This window comes from Poeciliopsis prolifica, unplaced genomic scaffold (genome assembly GCF_027474105.1).
Source record: "Poeciliopsis prolifica strain line A6 unplaced genomic scaffold, Auburn_PproV2 SCAFFOLD018, whole genome shotgun sequence".
Classification (NCBI taxonomy): Eukaryota; Metazoa; Chordata; class Actinopteri; order Cyprinodontiformes; family Poeciliidae; genus Poeciliopsis; species Poeciliopsis prolifica.
In genome coordinates this window covers 7,959,574-7,977,471 of record NW_026562393.1, presented here as the reverse complement: position 1 = coordinate 7,977,471, position 17,898 = coordinate 7,959,574, and the positions used below count along the sequence as shown (strand labels likewise).

The window sequence follows — 17,898 nt, the reverse complement described above, 5'->3', positions numbered from 1 at the left end:
TACAAGAAATTACAAGAATCTCTTCACTTTGTTTTTAAGTATTTTAAGAGCAGGCTTATAAAATCAAAACAAAACTCAAGGTGGATATTCTGAATCTGTTCCAGTTTAACATCAGCCCAGAGTTATCATGAGCTGTTTACCAGTGTCTAAGTATACATTGATTTTATTTAAAAAGTGCAGTTTTGAACTGTAACAGCTCTATGCTTCTCTGGCTGAATGGAGCAGAGTAACAGTGTTTTCACTCCCAACTTGCTACAGTGCACTGCTGGTCAGCTGGCTGAAAGAAGACTAATACACCTTTCCCACACTTGCAAAGAAAGGACAAATTCAGACATTTTTCAGGTCACAAAAAACTACAGTTGGCAATAGATAATTATGTAACCAAGACTCAATAGGGGATTTTATTTAAGCAATATTAGCAATATGTTTGATGTCTTCTGTTTTACATGAAAGCAACTAAATCATGCATGCAGTTTATGTTAGATATTTGTGTAAATACAGTGTAACTCTGCCACTTAGGTGAAGGTTATCATGCCATTAGAATCTCATAGCAGCCTATGCAGCTTGCAGAGGAATATAAATTATTCAAATAGTTCCCTCCTGGGTGCGATGTACCCAGTGATCCCCAGAGCAGGAAAATCTGCCAGCTCAGCTGAGTGATTCACTGTCATGCATGCCACCTGCATTGTACAGGCAGCATGTCTGTGCATGGAAACAGGCAACAAGCCAAGGACCTGCATGTGTTCCAGTTCCCACATTTCCTACTTCTGCCTAGAGCAAACCGTAGGAAAACATAAACTTTATGAGCGTTTTCCACATTTCGAAGCCAAACAGAAAGGGCTTTACTTGTTTTTGTCTCTCCTGGCTTTTATATATAGTAATGATGACTTTAAGACTGATGGGAATCTCTGGAGTGTGAGCAAGAAGTCTTTCTGTGTGCACCACATAAAAAAAAAAAAGCCATGCAATCCAGGCTCCGTCTAGCACTATATTTAGTAGGGAGAAGGGTTTGCATTCCAGCACATGTGCTGATGGATGACGACAGGGTGACGAAGTGACTTTGAGGCGCCAAATGTGTTAAACCTGACGACCTGTGCATGCCGATGAATCTCATCCCTGACCTTGGGCAGGGGGGGATCTCAGAACCCCCCACTTTACAGCTTTTTCCTCTTGTAAAACAAAAAAAGTGATTTTTATTTAAACGTACAAAAGAATACAAAAGCAGCATCTGAAGCTAATGACCAATATGGCCTTCTTCCTGGAAGGTATAGCAACTCCTCGCTTATAAAAGTATTTCAGTAACACCAGAGCAGGACTCTGAGGCACTTAACATGCCACGTCTGACCTTTGTCTGGGCACAGCCAACCATTTCTGCAACAGATAAAGAAAGAAAGGAAGCCAAAGAAAGGCTAGGATACCGCACCAGAGAGAAGAGAATTAAGAATTATTTAGTATTTCTGTGCCAATATTACTTACTTAATAAAGGCTGGTGGCATATCCCTTTTCATGATCTGGTCCTCTGTTGTTTGCACGGTATCCTTTCCAACCTGTAAAACATAGATGCATTGTGAATTAACCTGCTGCAAATATTTTATTTTAGATCAATAGCCCTTCAATCCTGCCACATTTTGGCAATCACAGTTTTTTTTCTAATCAAAGAAAGGTAAGAATAATTAAAAATCAAACTAAAAACATCTGTCTTGGCTTCCGTTGCTCATTTCTAGTGTGGACTTTTATTTTGAAAATTATGAGGCAAACGCAATCCAGTTGTGCAAACACCTAGAATAAAAATTAAAAACAAAGCCATCTAAAATCAGTCTTATATTGTGAGAATTAGTCTAAGCAAGTTGTTTGAAGACACTTAGCAGTATGTAGATATTCCAGATAACAGATTCAACACTCTCCTGTAATATAGTCAACTGTCTGTTGTGTTTCCCTAACAAACATCTGAGACCTTCATAGAACAGCTGGATTTGAAGCTGAACAGAAAGAGTTCAGATAAAAAATTACACATGTGAACTACTACTTTCTAAATTGGTAACATCTGTAGACAAAAGGTTGCACTGGATTTTCTTTTCATTCCACTTCACAATTACGTTCTAATTTGTGCTCGTCTATCACATAAAAACCCAACAAAATACACAAACACTAAATGTTAAATATTAGGGTTTCAAGTATTTTCGCAAGGCACAATATCTGTAGAATCTGAGAACAAACTGCTATTCCACCAAGGACAGATAAAGAGACAGAGTTATAATATAAAGAGCAGCTGAGCACATGTTCAAACTGTTTCATGATCTCACATCTGTTGAAACTACTCACCCAAGTTAACGGTTTGTGGTAAAGCTAACATGAGTCATACTATAAAGATGATAGTGTTGGTATTTAAGTAAATGAGTTCATTCTCACTAAAGATGAACTTGTTTCCATTTTTAATAATAAGACAAATATCTCTTATTATGTTTAACTTTAAGATTTTGGCGACCTGCTTGAACGTTGGTGTCACATGTGTGTTTTAAGACATCAGTTTTGAAGCAATAAGTATCAAAGTTGACCAAATCGCCTGTCTGCAGCAGGAAATGGATCATTTCCTGCTGATCATTCAGGATGTCGTCTCTCTACTACTCTGAGAGTTGCCTGTGAATAAACAAGCCTCCAGCAGTAGCAGAGTCATCCCAGTCGGTTAACATGAAGGCAGTGTTGAAGCAGAGCAAGCATGTATTTCTCACCCTGTTTTCGCCGCGCTTCAGGGTCCCTGAGGAACCAGTGGGTCATAAATTAGGGCTAAAGCTTGTGCCAAACTAGAGCTCAACAGAAGAAGCCATCCCACTGAGCCACTGTGATATTCCACTAATGAGTGCTTCTAACCTAAAGTCAGAAACCACGAGAACAACCCAAGTTGTTTTGGCAGATTTAACTGTTTAACTCCCAGTTTGGATGAGAATTTGAATAGTTTAGGAATGTTTTCCTAAAGAAACCATTTCGAAGTTGAATTAGAGAGATTTGCCAGAGAACATCTGATATTAGTTGTCGAGTTCCTCAAATTAAAAACAACTTACTCAGTTGTAAAACTTAAATGCAACAAAAATTGACCTTGAAGTTTTACTTATTTTGTCACATGACTACCTCGAGCTTCAATGGATCTTTTTGACCAAATATAGGACAGACCAACACAAATTAGTGGTTAATTATGAAGGTAAAGAGAATGGACCTTCCCCCATTTACCCTGACCAACTTCACTATTCCCACTGAAAAAGAGCATTCCTATAGTCACCACCATGTTTCACCCAGTTTTCTGGCTTATTTATAATAAAAGTTTCATCATGATCATATCTGATCAAAGCACCTTCTTCCACAAGTGCTACTCCATTTGTGACAGCCTAGAAAGACCGATGGCTTTTTTGCTTCTCCCTCCACCGTAAAGGCCAGTTTTGTGGTGTGCATCACCAATAGTTTCCCTGTTGACAGACTCTCCCACCTAAGAAGATCTACATGTTAGTGTTTTTTCACTACGATTTTCTCTAACAAACCTCTGAAGCCTTACTAACCACTGGCCGAGATTGACTTTACAAATTAGATATTTTTTAAAGGCTATCAGTTCCCAGTGGTTTTATTTAGAGGTATTAAAATGCCCACCAGAATTAAGACCATTTAAAAATGTTATAAATCATGCCTCTTCTTCTTTTCACTACCCCAATTTTACAGTTAAGTTGCTGTTTTACAAAAGTAGAAAATATATTGAAGTGTACGATTGTTGCATTACAAAATGTTGAAGTTCAAGATGACTGAATAGTATTGCAAAGCACTTTAGAGAAAATGACAAGATAAAGCAACATCTTGAGACAAACTGGCAATGCAAAAGTCAAACCACACTAACTGGGTTTTTGACCTCAAAGAAGTAGTGACAAACTCGACTAAGATGCTTGCATTTTCTTATTTTCAGAACTGAGCAAAGAAAGAACCATTTCTAGTCAAGTTCAGACATGACATAAACTGGATACTGGAGAAAAAAAAGATTGATAGAGAACCAACAGAAAGCTGAATGCAAGCTACGCTAATGAGTCATGTTTTCCCAAAAGTATTATAAAGGAACCTTTGAAACTGAGCAAATCTGAGGTTCAGTGTGTTTTCAACAGGTCATTATTGTCTTCCTTTTCCTCTTTCCTTTGCAGCCGCTTCCTGTTGTCTGCAGAGCTAAAACAGTCAGCAGCTGCGGCCCATTAGGATTTTAATTTTTAGCCGTTGTTGTCAAGCAGCATCTGAAGCTTTTTACTATTCTGAGCCTCTGTCATGATTCTGGACCATGTACTCTAAATACTAAAAGCAGGTGACTTTGTCTTTATTAATAGTTCCACAGATCCAAGGGGGGTATTTTTAAACTACAAGAGATGCTGGGAGAAGAAAAATTAAACTCTCATTTGAAGAAGCAGAAATGACTAGTGAAGATGGGAAACTTTAAAGGGAGAGAAAGACCTGATGTAAGACACCACCCCAACCACACCAACATACCATCTTCCCTGAATAGCATCAAGAAAAGGCAGCTGTTCACTTCCACCTTCTTAAAACCTTTCACAGTCTCATCCTCTTGTTCCAAGCTGCCACACAGTATCAATGGCTGTCAGTGTCATTTAGCACTGGATTGGAAACACTGGCAGTCCTTTTACCACCCAAGTGTGCGAATGCAGAAACCCTGTGTTGTTGTGAAGTAGCTTGATAGAGTGGCTGCTCTTCTGGAACAGACTTGGCTTTGTTAACAGTGACCCATCCTTCTAAGTAGAGAATAAAGGCCACATTGACAACCTCAAGGCTGCCAGGAGGACACAGACTGCCTTTTTACATGTTGGGAAGCTTTGACACAATGCTCTAATAGTCATGGTGACCACAACGATATATGGTGGCAAGCATTGTTACTAATGGCAAAAAGGATTGATTTTGTGTTTCTGGCTGCTGGTAAGATTTATGTCTTCAAAAGTGAGGCAGTGACTTAAGGCTAAAGCAATTTTTTGGCTTAATCGTGATTAATCAATAACAAATTGTCATCAAATTTAGTAACCGATTAATTGATCATAAGTATATGCATATTTTAAAAAATCTCTGAATACGTTTGCTGAAAAAATCTAGTCAGAACAATAATTAAGCCAAAACAGTACAGAATATATACACATTTTGGATTTCAGATAACACTTTTGTATATATTTTTTACCCAAAACTCCTCAAGTGGCATAGTTTTAACTTCAAATTCACTAAAGGAATGTTACTGCACCAAGAATTTATTTTTTATTATTATTTATTAATTTGCATCTTAGTGTATTTCTAATATTTTATTTTAAAACAAGACTTAAGTGGTTGAATGAAAAATCTGCAAAATGTACCAAATTTTTTTTATCCGATTAATCGCCAGGATAATTGGTTCCTAAAATAATCATTAGTTGCAGCCCTACACTGATTGTTACACTGCATCTTTTCATGTAATATAATCAACTTAGAGCCACTTGGCTTTTCATTTATTAAAATATCAACTGACCAATAAGGAGTAATATGTTTGAGAGGCTGAACTGAAGGTGGACGCCTTTATCATGAGTCTATCAAACCCTGTCAGACGTTATTTATTAATTTGGTTCTGGAAGCAGCAGCTCTACGTGGTGTGTCCAAGGTGATGAAAGGCACAAATCAAGCGGCCTCCCTGGCCATGGCGAAAACAACTTCTGCAGCCAGGGAGAGTATGTCACTAGTATCTCATGTTGCAGGAGCTTAACAGCTCATCAAGAGTTGGGGAATCCTGATATCAAAAAGTACAGTCAGAGAAAATATATCCAAGCTCTTGATTTTCCCCAAAACAAACACAGGTGACAGGCAAGGGCGGCTGACGATTTTTGTCTTACATTTACTTATTGAGACAGGGCTGGTGATTTAAAATATAGGACAAAATAAAAGTTTATTTTGATGATTGTTTATTATTTATTTAATCAAGTTTTGATAAGGAAGGGAAGCAGCTGTTTCCACACCAACTTTGCATTATTCTGCCATAAAAAAAAACTAATATATTCCGATATTTCCCAAAGTTGGAGTTTTGAGGAATTAAGTCTGGAGTCATGAGATTTAGTGAATATAATTTTACTAGAGGTAAATGCACAAAACAATGTTCATCAACTTTGTTTATTGAGATAAAAACATTCCACTATTTTACTGTGGCTTTAGTCATTAAAGATAGCCATGTTGGATTTTGAGGTCAGGCCATAACAACCTTCCAAACTCCAAACTATGTCATATTGTTGTTTTAAGTGATCTGTTCGTTTGCTACTTAAAGGTATGATACTTTTATAATATCATAAAGTACAGCAACAATACCACTAGAAAGGTGGAGAACTACAGGCCTATTTAATTTAGGCTCATCAACCATGGATGCAAATAGACCAAATTTGATATTACAGCAATAACCCAGACTTTAAGTCTCACTGAATAACTTGAGCATGAATAGTTAAAAAAGATAATGTCAGATGATGTTAAAAAGTAATTAGTCGAGCCCTTTGCAGATAGTGCAGTTAAGGACGATGCTTTGAACATGTTTATTAGTCACCAATACGCAATAACAAAAAATATTTCTGTCAAACGTCTGTTGGTTCATTTTGAGCCGAAATCTACATTGGAAATAAAAGTGTCCTGTTTCAGATTCTAAACTAAAAATGCCATGTTGCAGACAGAAAAGAATAGAAAAATATTTGAAAAAGGAAGCTGGTTTGTACAGCTGGTTGCTGAATCTAATCTAATGATAACAGCATACTGATTTTTATCTCTATGTCTAATGACATGTTGGAGTTCCTCAGATCCAAAAGCAAGAACTAGTTTTTTTATTTCACATTAACTTTGGAAGTTGATGTCTTCCCATCAATAAATGGAGTTCAACCCAGGTGCATTTTACTCTGTGTCAAGATTAGTCTCCACAGAGGCTATACATAATCAAAGCAATGAGTTTTTCCAGGAGCTGGCTCCCTACCAAGTCCCAAGTGGAAGAGACAGCTGACTGGCCTTCCTGACTTGGCTTCCTGAGTTTCCTTTTCAACACACTCCTCCATGTCACTGCATCCTGACAAATCATCTTCCTGAAGAGAAACAAAATGACCACAGGTGCAGAATCAACCCTTAAGGGATTTATGCCTTCAGTCAGAAAATATGATCTCATTTCAATGGAATCACTCAACTTGGACTGGACTGTTGCCAAGATGACATAATCAAGTGGCAAGCAAGGTTAATTGTCAAATAGCATGGTGTGTGTTTGTATGCTTTTTCAGCACAAGTCACTGAATGAATTTGCTTACTATGTTGAAAAGGTCACTGGAAAAAATTAATTTAAATTACTACAGCTATTATTATGCGTATATTTACTCTGAAACCACAAAATCTTACAAAATACTTCCTTATTTTGAATCATCTCAATTTCCTTTAATATTTCAGACTTTCAAGAAGTTGTGACGTGCTGCCTGTGTTGCAACAACATTGCATTGTGCCGACTGAATTCTCTATCAACGCCTCCGTTCTTTTAGTTATTGCATATTTTTGGTCTTACATAAAACACCGCAATATTTTGTAATCTCAGAGATGTTGCAGCAGAGCCAGTAAATATACTACACAGAAGAATCCAAAAGTCATGTCATGACAAAACTTTGCCTCAAACATCCCCTGCATTCTTCTATACTACCCTTAAGAAAAACAAATCAACCCGTGAAGGTAATGAAGTAAAACAGGCCTCTAAAGTCAAGCAGAAGATTGTTGAGCAAGACAAAAAATTGTGCTTCCATCCTCTCAACCAAGAAACTAAAAGAGCTGTTTAATTCATTATATATATTAAAGATGTGCCTAGCAACTGCGTTCTTGTTATTTCACTGCTTTGCAAAAGTATTCATTAACCTTCAACAGTTTTTTATTTCAACACCTTGTCTTGGGTTGTTAGCATGCTTTGACTTTCCTACAGCAACCGTCTTCATATTTGTTGCAAGACTGACTGCTACCAGAGAGCCTTCTGTCCAAAGTGGCTTTTTGGAGATGCTTGAATGACAGAATCAATGACAACATTTATTTCCCCTTTGGGAAAAAGACAGTATTTTTGAATAGCTCCATCTTCCCAAAAACAGCTTTCTAGCCCTGTTGAGACCTACATTTCCAAAGCACCACGAACATGTTTCACAAAGTAGGGTTGCAAAGATTCAATATTTTTCTCTAAAAGTATTGTTTAAGGTCACAGTTCTATTAGAATATTTCTATACTAGGTTGCTGAAGCAACAACTATTTGTGTCATAAACACAAGGTCATTGCACAAGTGCTAGTCACACTGTACACCAATCAGGGAATTTTCCCACAGCAAGCAGTCAAAGAAATGTGGGAGACCTGCTTTCTTTAACCCAAACAAAGTTTTTCCAGCACTGGCTTCTTGTTCTTTAAATCCACTTGTTAAAAAAAGTAATTCAAAGAATCAGCTTTACCCCCCGTCTGAGTGGGGGGCTACGTCCTGGCTTGTTGAAATTTCTTCACATTCCTTACATTCATTTCTAATTGAGGTCTCTCTCAATGCCCCCGACAATAACAAATCATGCCGAGCACAACTGGTCGGTCACTGGTTAAACAGACAACCAGTTTGTGGCCATGTCAAACTTTCAGTTCCTGGTTCATCGCTGACGTTTAACATCTGTACATCCAAGCTCTAAAAAACGTGCACCTTGTCTTAGACAAGCTTATGCTCTTCAGTACCACACCATGAAACTTCATTTTTCAAAACTATACATCTATAATCTTTGGTAACAATGTTGAATATGGTTTTTGACAATGATTACAATCTATTTAACTTTGTGTAGACTTTAATTTAACTAAAATATTCCACAAATGTAATTAAGCGGCTAGATCTCCTCTTCCAAAGGTAATGCCTGTCAGAACAATCATTATAAAGTCAAGCAAATAAAATCATGGAAAAAGTCACAGATAAAAGCCACACAGTATGTTTTTCCTCTTAGTCGTTTATGTCTCAGGAGTCTGAAACCAAAAGCAATTACATCTCCAAACTAAATTCAATGATCTCATAACACTATCCATGTTGTAATGTTGCTACAGCAACTGGAAATAATTACAGACTCGTGCACTGATTCAGGCCACTGTTAGAAACATCTGACTATAATTGAAGAACGTCCAGAGAGTCTGGTGTGTTTCATCTTCACAGGGGGATGTTTTCATGTGTCAGGATATGATGGCCAGAGCTCAGTACAGTTTCTATATTTAAAGCTGGAGTGACTCTCTTGCTTAATCAGCTATTGCAGAACCGCATAATCCAAAACATTATTAATTCAAGCAGAGTCCCACAGACAAAAACATGTTGTCTTTATTTTGAGTCTTATTTTTTCTCATTTAGATCTGGTCCAAACTTGCAGCAAAAATACATTTTTACAGAGTCCTAGTAGTAGTTGCTATACCTTTTAAACCCTCTTTCTCCCCCAAAGAGGAAGGAAGTCGCATTGGGTGTAGACATAAATAATGTGAGAAAAACAAAGAAATGAACCAAAACATGTGAGGCTTATAGTACATTTATTTATGCAGTCACATTCAAAAATTATAACTCAGAATTATTTCAAATTAAGGAATATATTTTGAGTTTTTACTTTGCTTTTTTTTAAATTGTGTGCCCCTAGGAAGCTAAGTCTGTTCGCAGTTTAAAGTCTACCTGCTCTACCACAAAGTCACAATGCAACCCGACTTCTGTTAGTTTGAATGATTACAGGATACAGCTAATGAATGCCGAAAATTGTTTCTCACAAAGTCATAAAATTACATAAACTGATTTTTATCGAGAAATGTTTTGGCTTTCACAATCATGAGAAAACTGCTGACTTGACGATTGTTCAGCAGACAGTCATTAACATTCTCCGCAATGACAGTAAGTCATAAAAGATCACTGGCATAAAACCGTTGCTCATAGCGGACTGTATTCAGGCATGCTGATTTGAAGTTCAGTGGAAGAAAAAAGTGTCTTAGAGGAATCTACACGAGCACTTAAGGTCTGGATTGTTGCTGACTGGATCAAAGTCTTCAGATTTTCAGATAAAAATACATTTTGTAGGAGTGGAGAGGCACACAATTAAAGCTGCTTAAGGTCCACAGTTGGTTGTGATTTGTTTGGATCAGTTGAGATCCATGTCATATGTTGATGTTGGTTTATTTGGTTTATAAATGGCTTTTGCTAGCAGTTGTAATGTTGTGTCACCCTCTGACAGTGCCAGTTTGTGTCACTGTGAAAACGCCACTGTGGGCAGATCACAACTAATTCTAAAAATACCCAAAACTATAGCTGTTCTGCAGAAAGGGGGTGTGTTTCATTTCATGTTTAAAAATCTGACTGTCTGAAAATACATAATTACTAAGAAATTAGATATTATGATTCCACTGAAGGCAGAAATGCAAAATTTCAGTATGTCTTAAAGAGCTTAAAGTTTTACATCTTTACCTCAATTAGTAAACACTTCAATAGCAAAGGGAAAGTAAGTGATTACACAGTTAAAAAAGTTATTACACAGTTAAAAAAGATGTATAAGAACAATTTAGAGTTCATTCAACATTTTTATGAAAACTGGAAATCTTTAATGCCTTCTCTGCAGATTGAGAAAACCTCAGATCAGGGGTCCAGCATTACAGTTTTTTGGCCAATCACCAATCTTTAAAAAGAACCTGATCTGCCAATTCCTATACCGATTTTTTTGTCTAGTTAAGTTGGTGACAGTGGGGTAAGTACTAACACCACTTTCTAAAAGTTTTTCTTTCATACAACTTTCTTTTATTATTGTTGTTTCCAGCAAGCTCGTTAAAATCAGATCAATGTCATTTAGTTCTGTTTCTGATAAGTTTGGTTCTTTTCATTGACGGGTTCGTCCAAGGTGCCAGTGATGTCAGATCCGCCACTGCCTCGTTTGCCCACACCACTTAGTCACTGAACTAGTGCCTACGTAGAACTATGGCAGTCAGCTCCTCAGGAGGGCAGGGCAAGCTTTGAAGGGGAAAAAGGGCGTCACTGCCCTTTGCCCCGACTCTATTCACTTCAGAAAAAGTTTAATACCCCACACACACATCTCCTCTGTAGTTACGCGCAAGGAAATTAAGGATTTCCATTCGTATTGTGGCTGATAACGGCGTCATGTTTTAACGTTTAATTCAATTCGAGAGCGAAAAGCGTGGGACAAAGCGACAGGTAGGCAGGGCTACGACAACCCCAGCCGAGCCTGGAGAGTTTCATAGACAGGAGCAGAGGAGGAGAAAAGTTACTCACCCGAACCAGGTTGCTAACGGCCGCCTGCACGGCAGCCACCGGCCCGGACAGATCTGGGATTGCCTTCCCGTCAACTTCACCTTCCTCGTGCATTATCACCAGATGGGATATTTGCTGAGCCACCGGCTCCAGGATACTTTCTATCGTCTTCGTGTGGAAAACCGGCATTTTGACAGTTTTGAATCTCTATCCGATGAGAATGTCCAACAATTTAGGGCACTTTCCCCCGCAACAAAAAGTCCTGCGAGAAAAAGCAGCTAAAACCGCAGCCGACCGCCTTTCTTTCTGCCAGAGAACAGCGTGAAGACTTCAACTACTCCTGTAAACCCATCAGCGCTAAGAAAAAAAAACCTCCCGAATTTAGCGTCATCCTCCCATCCGACCAATCAGAGAGCGAGTAGAAAGGGAATTTCGTGTCCGATTGGTCAACTGTAGTGTCGCTTAATATTACCACCTCCTACTCCCGCACCGTCGAGTTTGCTAGCTTCAGTTCCAAGTGCTCCCTAAATTACGTAATAGATCCGTATTTCCTAAAAGGGAAATATGTGCCTCCTGAAACATTCCTGCCCCTGTGCACTGAATAATCAGTAAAGTTTAAGTTTGGTACTGCCACCGCAGAAGTACAAGCTATGACTCACAGGAAATTACGTCTCAATAAGAGAGATGAGATCACATTAATCATAAATATATGATCACGATGACCTAATAATGAAACGCATTTGGATTTCTCATAAGTCTTTAATTGATTTAGTCATTGTTGCAACTCTTGTTGGTATTTTCGATATCTGCACTACATTGCAGAATTATTCACAACTCTTGAACTTTTTCACATTTCATCATGTTACAACTACAAACTTTATTGAAATATACTTGGATTTTATATGCTAGACCACCAGGTAATATTGATATGTTAGAGAGGAAACCCTTTACAAATAAAAATCTGAACGGTGTGGCGCGCTTAATTCATTCATCCATCCATGAGAGAGTGCAAATTCCATGTTCAAAGACATCAGGTCAGGATTTATACCCATGACCTTCTTACTGCAAGGCAGCAGTGCTGTGCATAATTTAATTCAGCACAGTACAGTTCACTTCAGTTCAAAATTACTTCAATCATCCCAAAGGTAAATTAAATGTTATCATAGCTTGAAATCCACAGATTTCACTACTCACCCAATTAGTAAAAAAAAAAAAAAAGTCAATCTGTACGTAATTTATTCTCAGTAGTTGTGGAGGCTGGATTTCTGTGGGTCAAATTTGAAAATATCACCTGATAATTATACATTATTGGAAGCCTGGCAGATTAATACCTAAACAACTATAAAGCCTTAAAAAAGGCAATAAATAAACAATGCCTACCCTGGTGGGGGCATAAGTAATCTGGTGGCCCGCCAGGCTTATAATACAGTGTGGGAAAACCCTGGGGTGATGATGTTATGATGTTCTCAGAGTTGATGGCAAAATAGAGGAAACTTTATACAGAGCAATCCTGTAAGAAATCCTGTGAAAGGCTCAGACTGCTGTTTCCAGTGAAATAGCAACCTTAAATGTGCAGTCAGACCTACAACAGTTTGAATTAAAAAAAAACACACATTCATGTGTTAGAATGACCCAGTGAAAACAACAAACCTAAATGTAATTTTGATTCCATTGTAAAACGTGAAAGTTGATGTTTACAAATGCTCTATGTCAAACGCAGATGAGCCTCAACAAAATTTATGCAACAAAAATATATATTTATATTTCTAAAGAAACATGTTTTTTTTTTCAATGTTGCATTTAGGAGTCAGATTGCATTGGACTGTCACATACAATTAAAAGCAATACCTACAAGTCTAAAGTTGTAATGCTTCAAAATTTGGGAAAATAGGGACAAAAATCCATGTGTGTAAACAATTTTGTAAAGCACTCCAGATGCCTATGCAACAAAGACAGTAGCACTCAAAATTTCCTAAAGCCATCTCTGCCAGTGGCCCAACATGCTATATTATCTTCTCAATTCCTTTTCTGTCCCAACCTCCTGAAGCAAAACACATTTCAAGATAGAAAACCAGCTGCCAAGCAAACCAGCTAAGGAATTCCCACAGAATCCCAGGAGGGCTTGCAAGGCAGCAGCCCATTGCCTAAAAAGGAAGAGTCCAAAAAGAAAGAATCAAGGAAGTCACTCCGCTTGAACCCTGTATAAACACATGATTTCCTTTTACACAGGAGGTTATTCAAAATATCAAAGAACTCCAAAATTCTCCCGCACTCTGAAAAAAACAATACTTTTTTTATCTTTATTGTACCTTGATAAAATGACATTTAACACAAGAAATACACAAGTCTCTTCAGTGAAATGCTCTGTCTGGCAGAGTCCGTCATGAATATAGACATCAAAGGTGTCCTGCTGTTTCCTCGGCTCTCCGGTTCCTGACCAGTCCACCTCTTGAGTCCATATTGGAATGTACAGGGCTGGTCAAGATGGGTGGTCTGCAACCTACCATGCTGTCCCTTAATGTCCTGCTAAGAAGACAATGTGACCGGCTTCTGTCAGAGCTGTGCCTGTGTAAAGTGTTGTTTTTTGTTTTAATCAGAAGAGGTGAAATTGAAGGGTTTAAAGCATGATTTTTAAAACCTATGACCCCTATAATGGTTATTACATGTAAGCGCAAAGTTCACATCCAAGTACTGTGCTTCTTACAACTGCAATCATGATGTGGTGTGTGCGGTTCTGGTGAGTTATTTGTTTATTCACCCCTACGAGCCGTTCTCGCCATCTTGTGGTTGAGAAAGGTAAATGCAGGCTGTCAAAAAAAATCTTAAAATCTGAAGAGACTAATTTATTTACTTCCTTTTTCCAATGTTCTAAAGAAAAGAAAGCATAAAACAAATATGTGCAATAAACATTAATGTCAATGGAGATAACGCAGGTTTTAAACACACCATAAAATACCGTACTGTGTCACTATATTATGTTTTCTTTACCAGTAGCGCCCTCTACATTTGCTGGTACTAATTTACTCATGTTTTGGTCTGAAAGACCCAGTGACGAGATGTGTTCATTTTCTGACAAACGCAAACACATTTGTTCATCGAAATTTTCCTGGAAGTTTAAAATGTCCACAATGTTGTCCAGTCTGACAAGAAGAAGGGGATTTTTGAAGGAAAACTGGCCCACAGCATGACCAATCCTCCACCATACCTCACAGTGAGCATGAGGAGCTTTTCCACTCATTCATCTGTTGTTTCACGCTTGAAGTATTTTTTTTCTGACAAGCTCAAAAAACCACAAAACAAACAAAAAGCATTCAGTACTGCCTCTGGCTTGCATCTATCCCGGCTATTCAACGTCTAACATGTCTTTGGCAAACCACTGTCTGTTTTTGCTCTTGGCATCGTCGTGCTCCCTTTACAAAACCAGGAACAATTGAAACATTCACAGAGCGAACCCTAAAAAGAAAAACAAACAAACAAACAAACAAAAAAACAGTCTAGTGAATCATTTCTGATCAAATCAAATTGTTCCAGTTAATATTCCAGGAGAGTGTAACTAACTCTATATGTGTACTTTATTTTAGTAGAAAATAAAGGTACTCCTCAATATACATAGGTTAATTAATCTTCCATTTTATCTGGGTTTACATATGTTTAAATAGATATATCCAAAAATCTATTCATTTAATTTAGGTGTGTTACAACAAGGACACATGTAAAGGTTGCAGGGCTGTGCCAATCAGGGACCAGAGTTGGAGTTGGAGTTTTCTCCAACAGAACAAGAATAAGCTCAGAGACAATGAAAGCCAAAGTCAATAAGAATCATGACAAAGTGGAGATCTTTTTCAAACAGTACTCAACGTTGATGAGCAAATACTTTAGGGAAAGAATTTTTCCTAGCCCACTTGTTTGTATTTCATCACTGAAGACAATGAGCACTTCAGTAACGCCAACGGGTTTTCCATTTATGCAGTCTGATCTGCTCCTGACCACAACCTCAGCTTTCTAAATACAGATGAATTGCAATTTGGTGCCTCACTGTGCGAAGAAGCCACATGTGATTACATTGTGCACAAATAAAGTCTCAGAGAATGAAATAGCTACTTGTTTAAGAGAGTCTTAATGGCTAAAACTAAAGGGGCAGTTTACATATATTTCAGATTTTTAAATTAGATTGGTGACATATCAGTCATTATTTTCACAAAATGTTACATTTAATTGGTACAGAAAGGGAAGGACTTTGCTTAAACAGACATGTAAACGTGAAGTAAAAAGAGGAATCAAAGAGTAAATAAACACAGTAGCCAGCCAATAAACTAAACTCAACTACAAAAAGAAGGATGTGAAGAAAAATGAACTCTGGAAGGAACACACACAGAGTAGGTACGGCCACTTTAATCTGTTTTCTTTTCAACGGCCTCCAGCGCCTAGAAGAAGTTGAATGTGATGTTGTAAAAAAAAAAAAAGAAGGTATATTCACTTTTGGGAAACAGTCTCACATTATGAAACAGCTTTACAATACTGGTACCATAATCACTCAGACATTTCTATAAAATAAAGGCAACTAAGTTTATTTTTTGAACTATTTCTTTACTCTTTTAGATTGATGAGGGTGTCTAGGAACATAATCCTGTTTATTTGGCTGCACAGTGCAGCAGTTTTTAAGCCCTGTTGCCTCGGAGAAAGAAGGCAGTCGGTTCAAGTTGCAGGAGGGACTTTCTGTAAGAAATTTGCACATTCTCCTTGTGAATGCGTGGCCTCTCTCTGGGTACTCTGACTTTCACCCTTTATCCACCTCATGAGTGTACCTCACCCTCTAATCCGTTTAATCTGCTGGAGACAGGACAGAGAGTTGAGAAGAGCAAATTCTTCATGTTTCCTGTGTGAACAGGAAGAAAAATATTCAGTTTTTCTTTGCCATTGTATAAAATCGGAAAGACAAGAAAGCATGGCAGAGGTGAGAAAATAACCTGCTTCTTTTGGTTTTAAGAAAAAGATAGTTTAACACTGAAGTACAAACACCTGTATTTGCAATCTCAACAACAAATGCTTAAACTTACTGGCAAAGGATGTTTTATTATTATTATTATTATTATTATTATTATTATTATTATTATTATTATTATAGTAGTAGTAGTAGTAGTAGTAGTAGTAGTAGTAGTAGTAGTAGTAGTATATTGCCTGAACACACACAGTCAGGAAGAAAGGTGAAGAAAAAGCAAAATAAACAAAAACTCCAATATCACAACTGTCCAAAATATATATTTGAATCTTTCTCTACCATTTCTTAAACTACACTTTTTAATATTGTTCAATATGAATGCCCTTTTTCAGTCATAAACATGCAAGCTACAAATTTGTATGAGAAAGACACTATAATCTGGGATTTTTCCCAAATGTTGTCATTAATAGGTTGTTGTTTTGAGTGTGTTGTTTTGCTTTGCATGGCCTTCTGTTTTCATTGCTAATGAGCAAATATGTGCACATGAACATCCCAAAGTCCAAAGATCATTATTCCCTGCTGAGAGGCAGCCTGCTGGCGTTGCTTCTGTGAACATGTAGGTGGATGCTTGCACGTTGTTCCACTGAAAACCAGTAGCGTTCATCTGTGGTGCTCGGAGAAGCAAAAGACCATTTGTTCAAAGACCACATGAGGGCAGCAACGTATGTAAATAGACGGATTTCTGGAGCTTCTTAAAAGATAAATTCATTTAAAAAAATGTAAACTAAGAAAACATGTAATTTTCTTGTATGGGTTGAAAAGATTTTTGTTGCTGTAGGAGGTTTGTGTTGACACACACGGTGTAAAGACATTTGCTGTTTCTAACAGGTTATCTTCCAGGATCGGTCTTCATTTACTTTCCATCCATGGCTCAGTTTCAATCATTTGCAGAAGAAAAACATCCCACCTAGACTTGTTATGGTTTGCTTTCTTTTTGCCAAACTTTTATACAGGGCAAATTTGTGGCACAAAGAAATACTAGTTGTTCTGGCAAAGGGCCTTCCAACCTAAGCTGTGGATCTCTGCAGCTCATCCAGGCGCTACCATGGGCCTCTTGACTGAATGATACCCATTAGACTAAGTATTTGCACATTGAACAAAATGTTCAGTGTTGGCTTAATTTAAATCTATACAAATCCTCTGTTTCTGACACATGCGACTGACAGGATCAGAATGGCTAAATTAGCGAGGATCGGCCCCTTTTTTCACTTTTACAGACACTTTTTAAAGCATCCAATGTTCTTCTAGCTCAAGTCAATATACATTTGAAAAAAAAAACAAGAATCACTTTCTCCCAAATTTCTACTCTAAATGTGTTCGAAAAGCAAAGTTGGAAGGCTAAATGGACTAACTCCGATAAAGTTATGCAGCCATTTATATCCTTTCTAACTGAATCCACATATAGATTAAATATTCATTGTTCTCTTAACACTGTTAAAAAGGATCCAGTCTTGAGGGACATCCTGTACCTTTGAAATGCTCCAGAATCTTCATCAACTTCATGGTGACTTTATCTGCTTGCCATTCGCCACTATTTTCATGATGAAAATATTTTTAGCAAAGCTTTCAGTGTCCGGATAGGCCATTACAGTGAGACCAGATTCATAATGGGAAGCTCCTG

At 37.6% G+C, this 17,898-nt stretch overlaps 1 protein-coding gene across 1 annotated transcript in view; it reads right to left on the bottom strand.

Moving 5' to 3' along the window:
* The window catches only part of LOC129368132 (vinculin), a 28,425-nt gene extending 16,805 nt beyond the window's left edge, over positions 1 to 11,620 (bottom strand). The window contains exons 1-2 of the mRNA XM_055042980.1: positions 11,300 to 11,620; positions 1,477 to 1,547 (exon numbers count right to left, since the gene is read on the bottom strand). Coding sequence (XP_054898955.1) covers positions 1,477 to 1,547; positions 11,300 to 11,467 — 239 coding nt within the window. The 5' untranslated portion in view covers positions 11,468 to 11,620. The remainder of the gene's footprint in view (positions 1 to 1,476; positions 1,548 to 11,299) is intronic.
* Between the last annotated feature and the right edge of the window lie 6,278 nt (positions 11,621 to 17,898).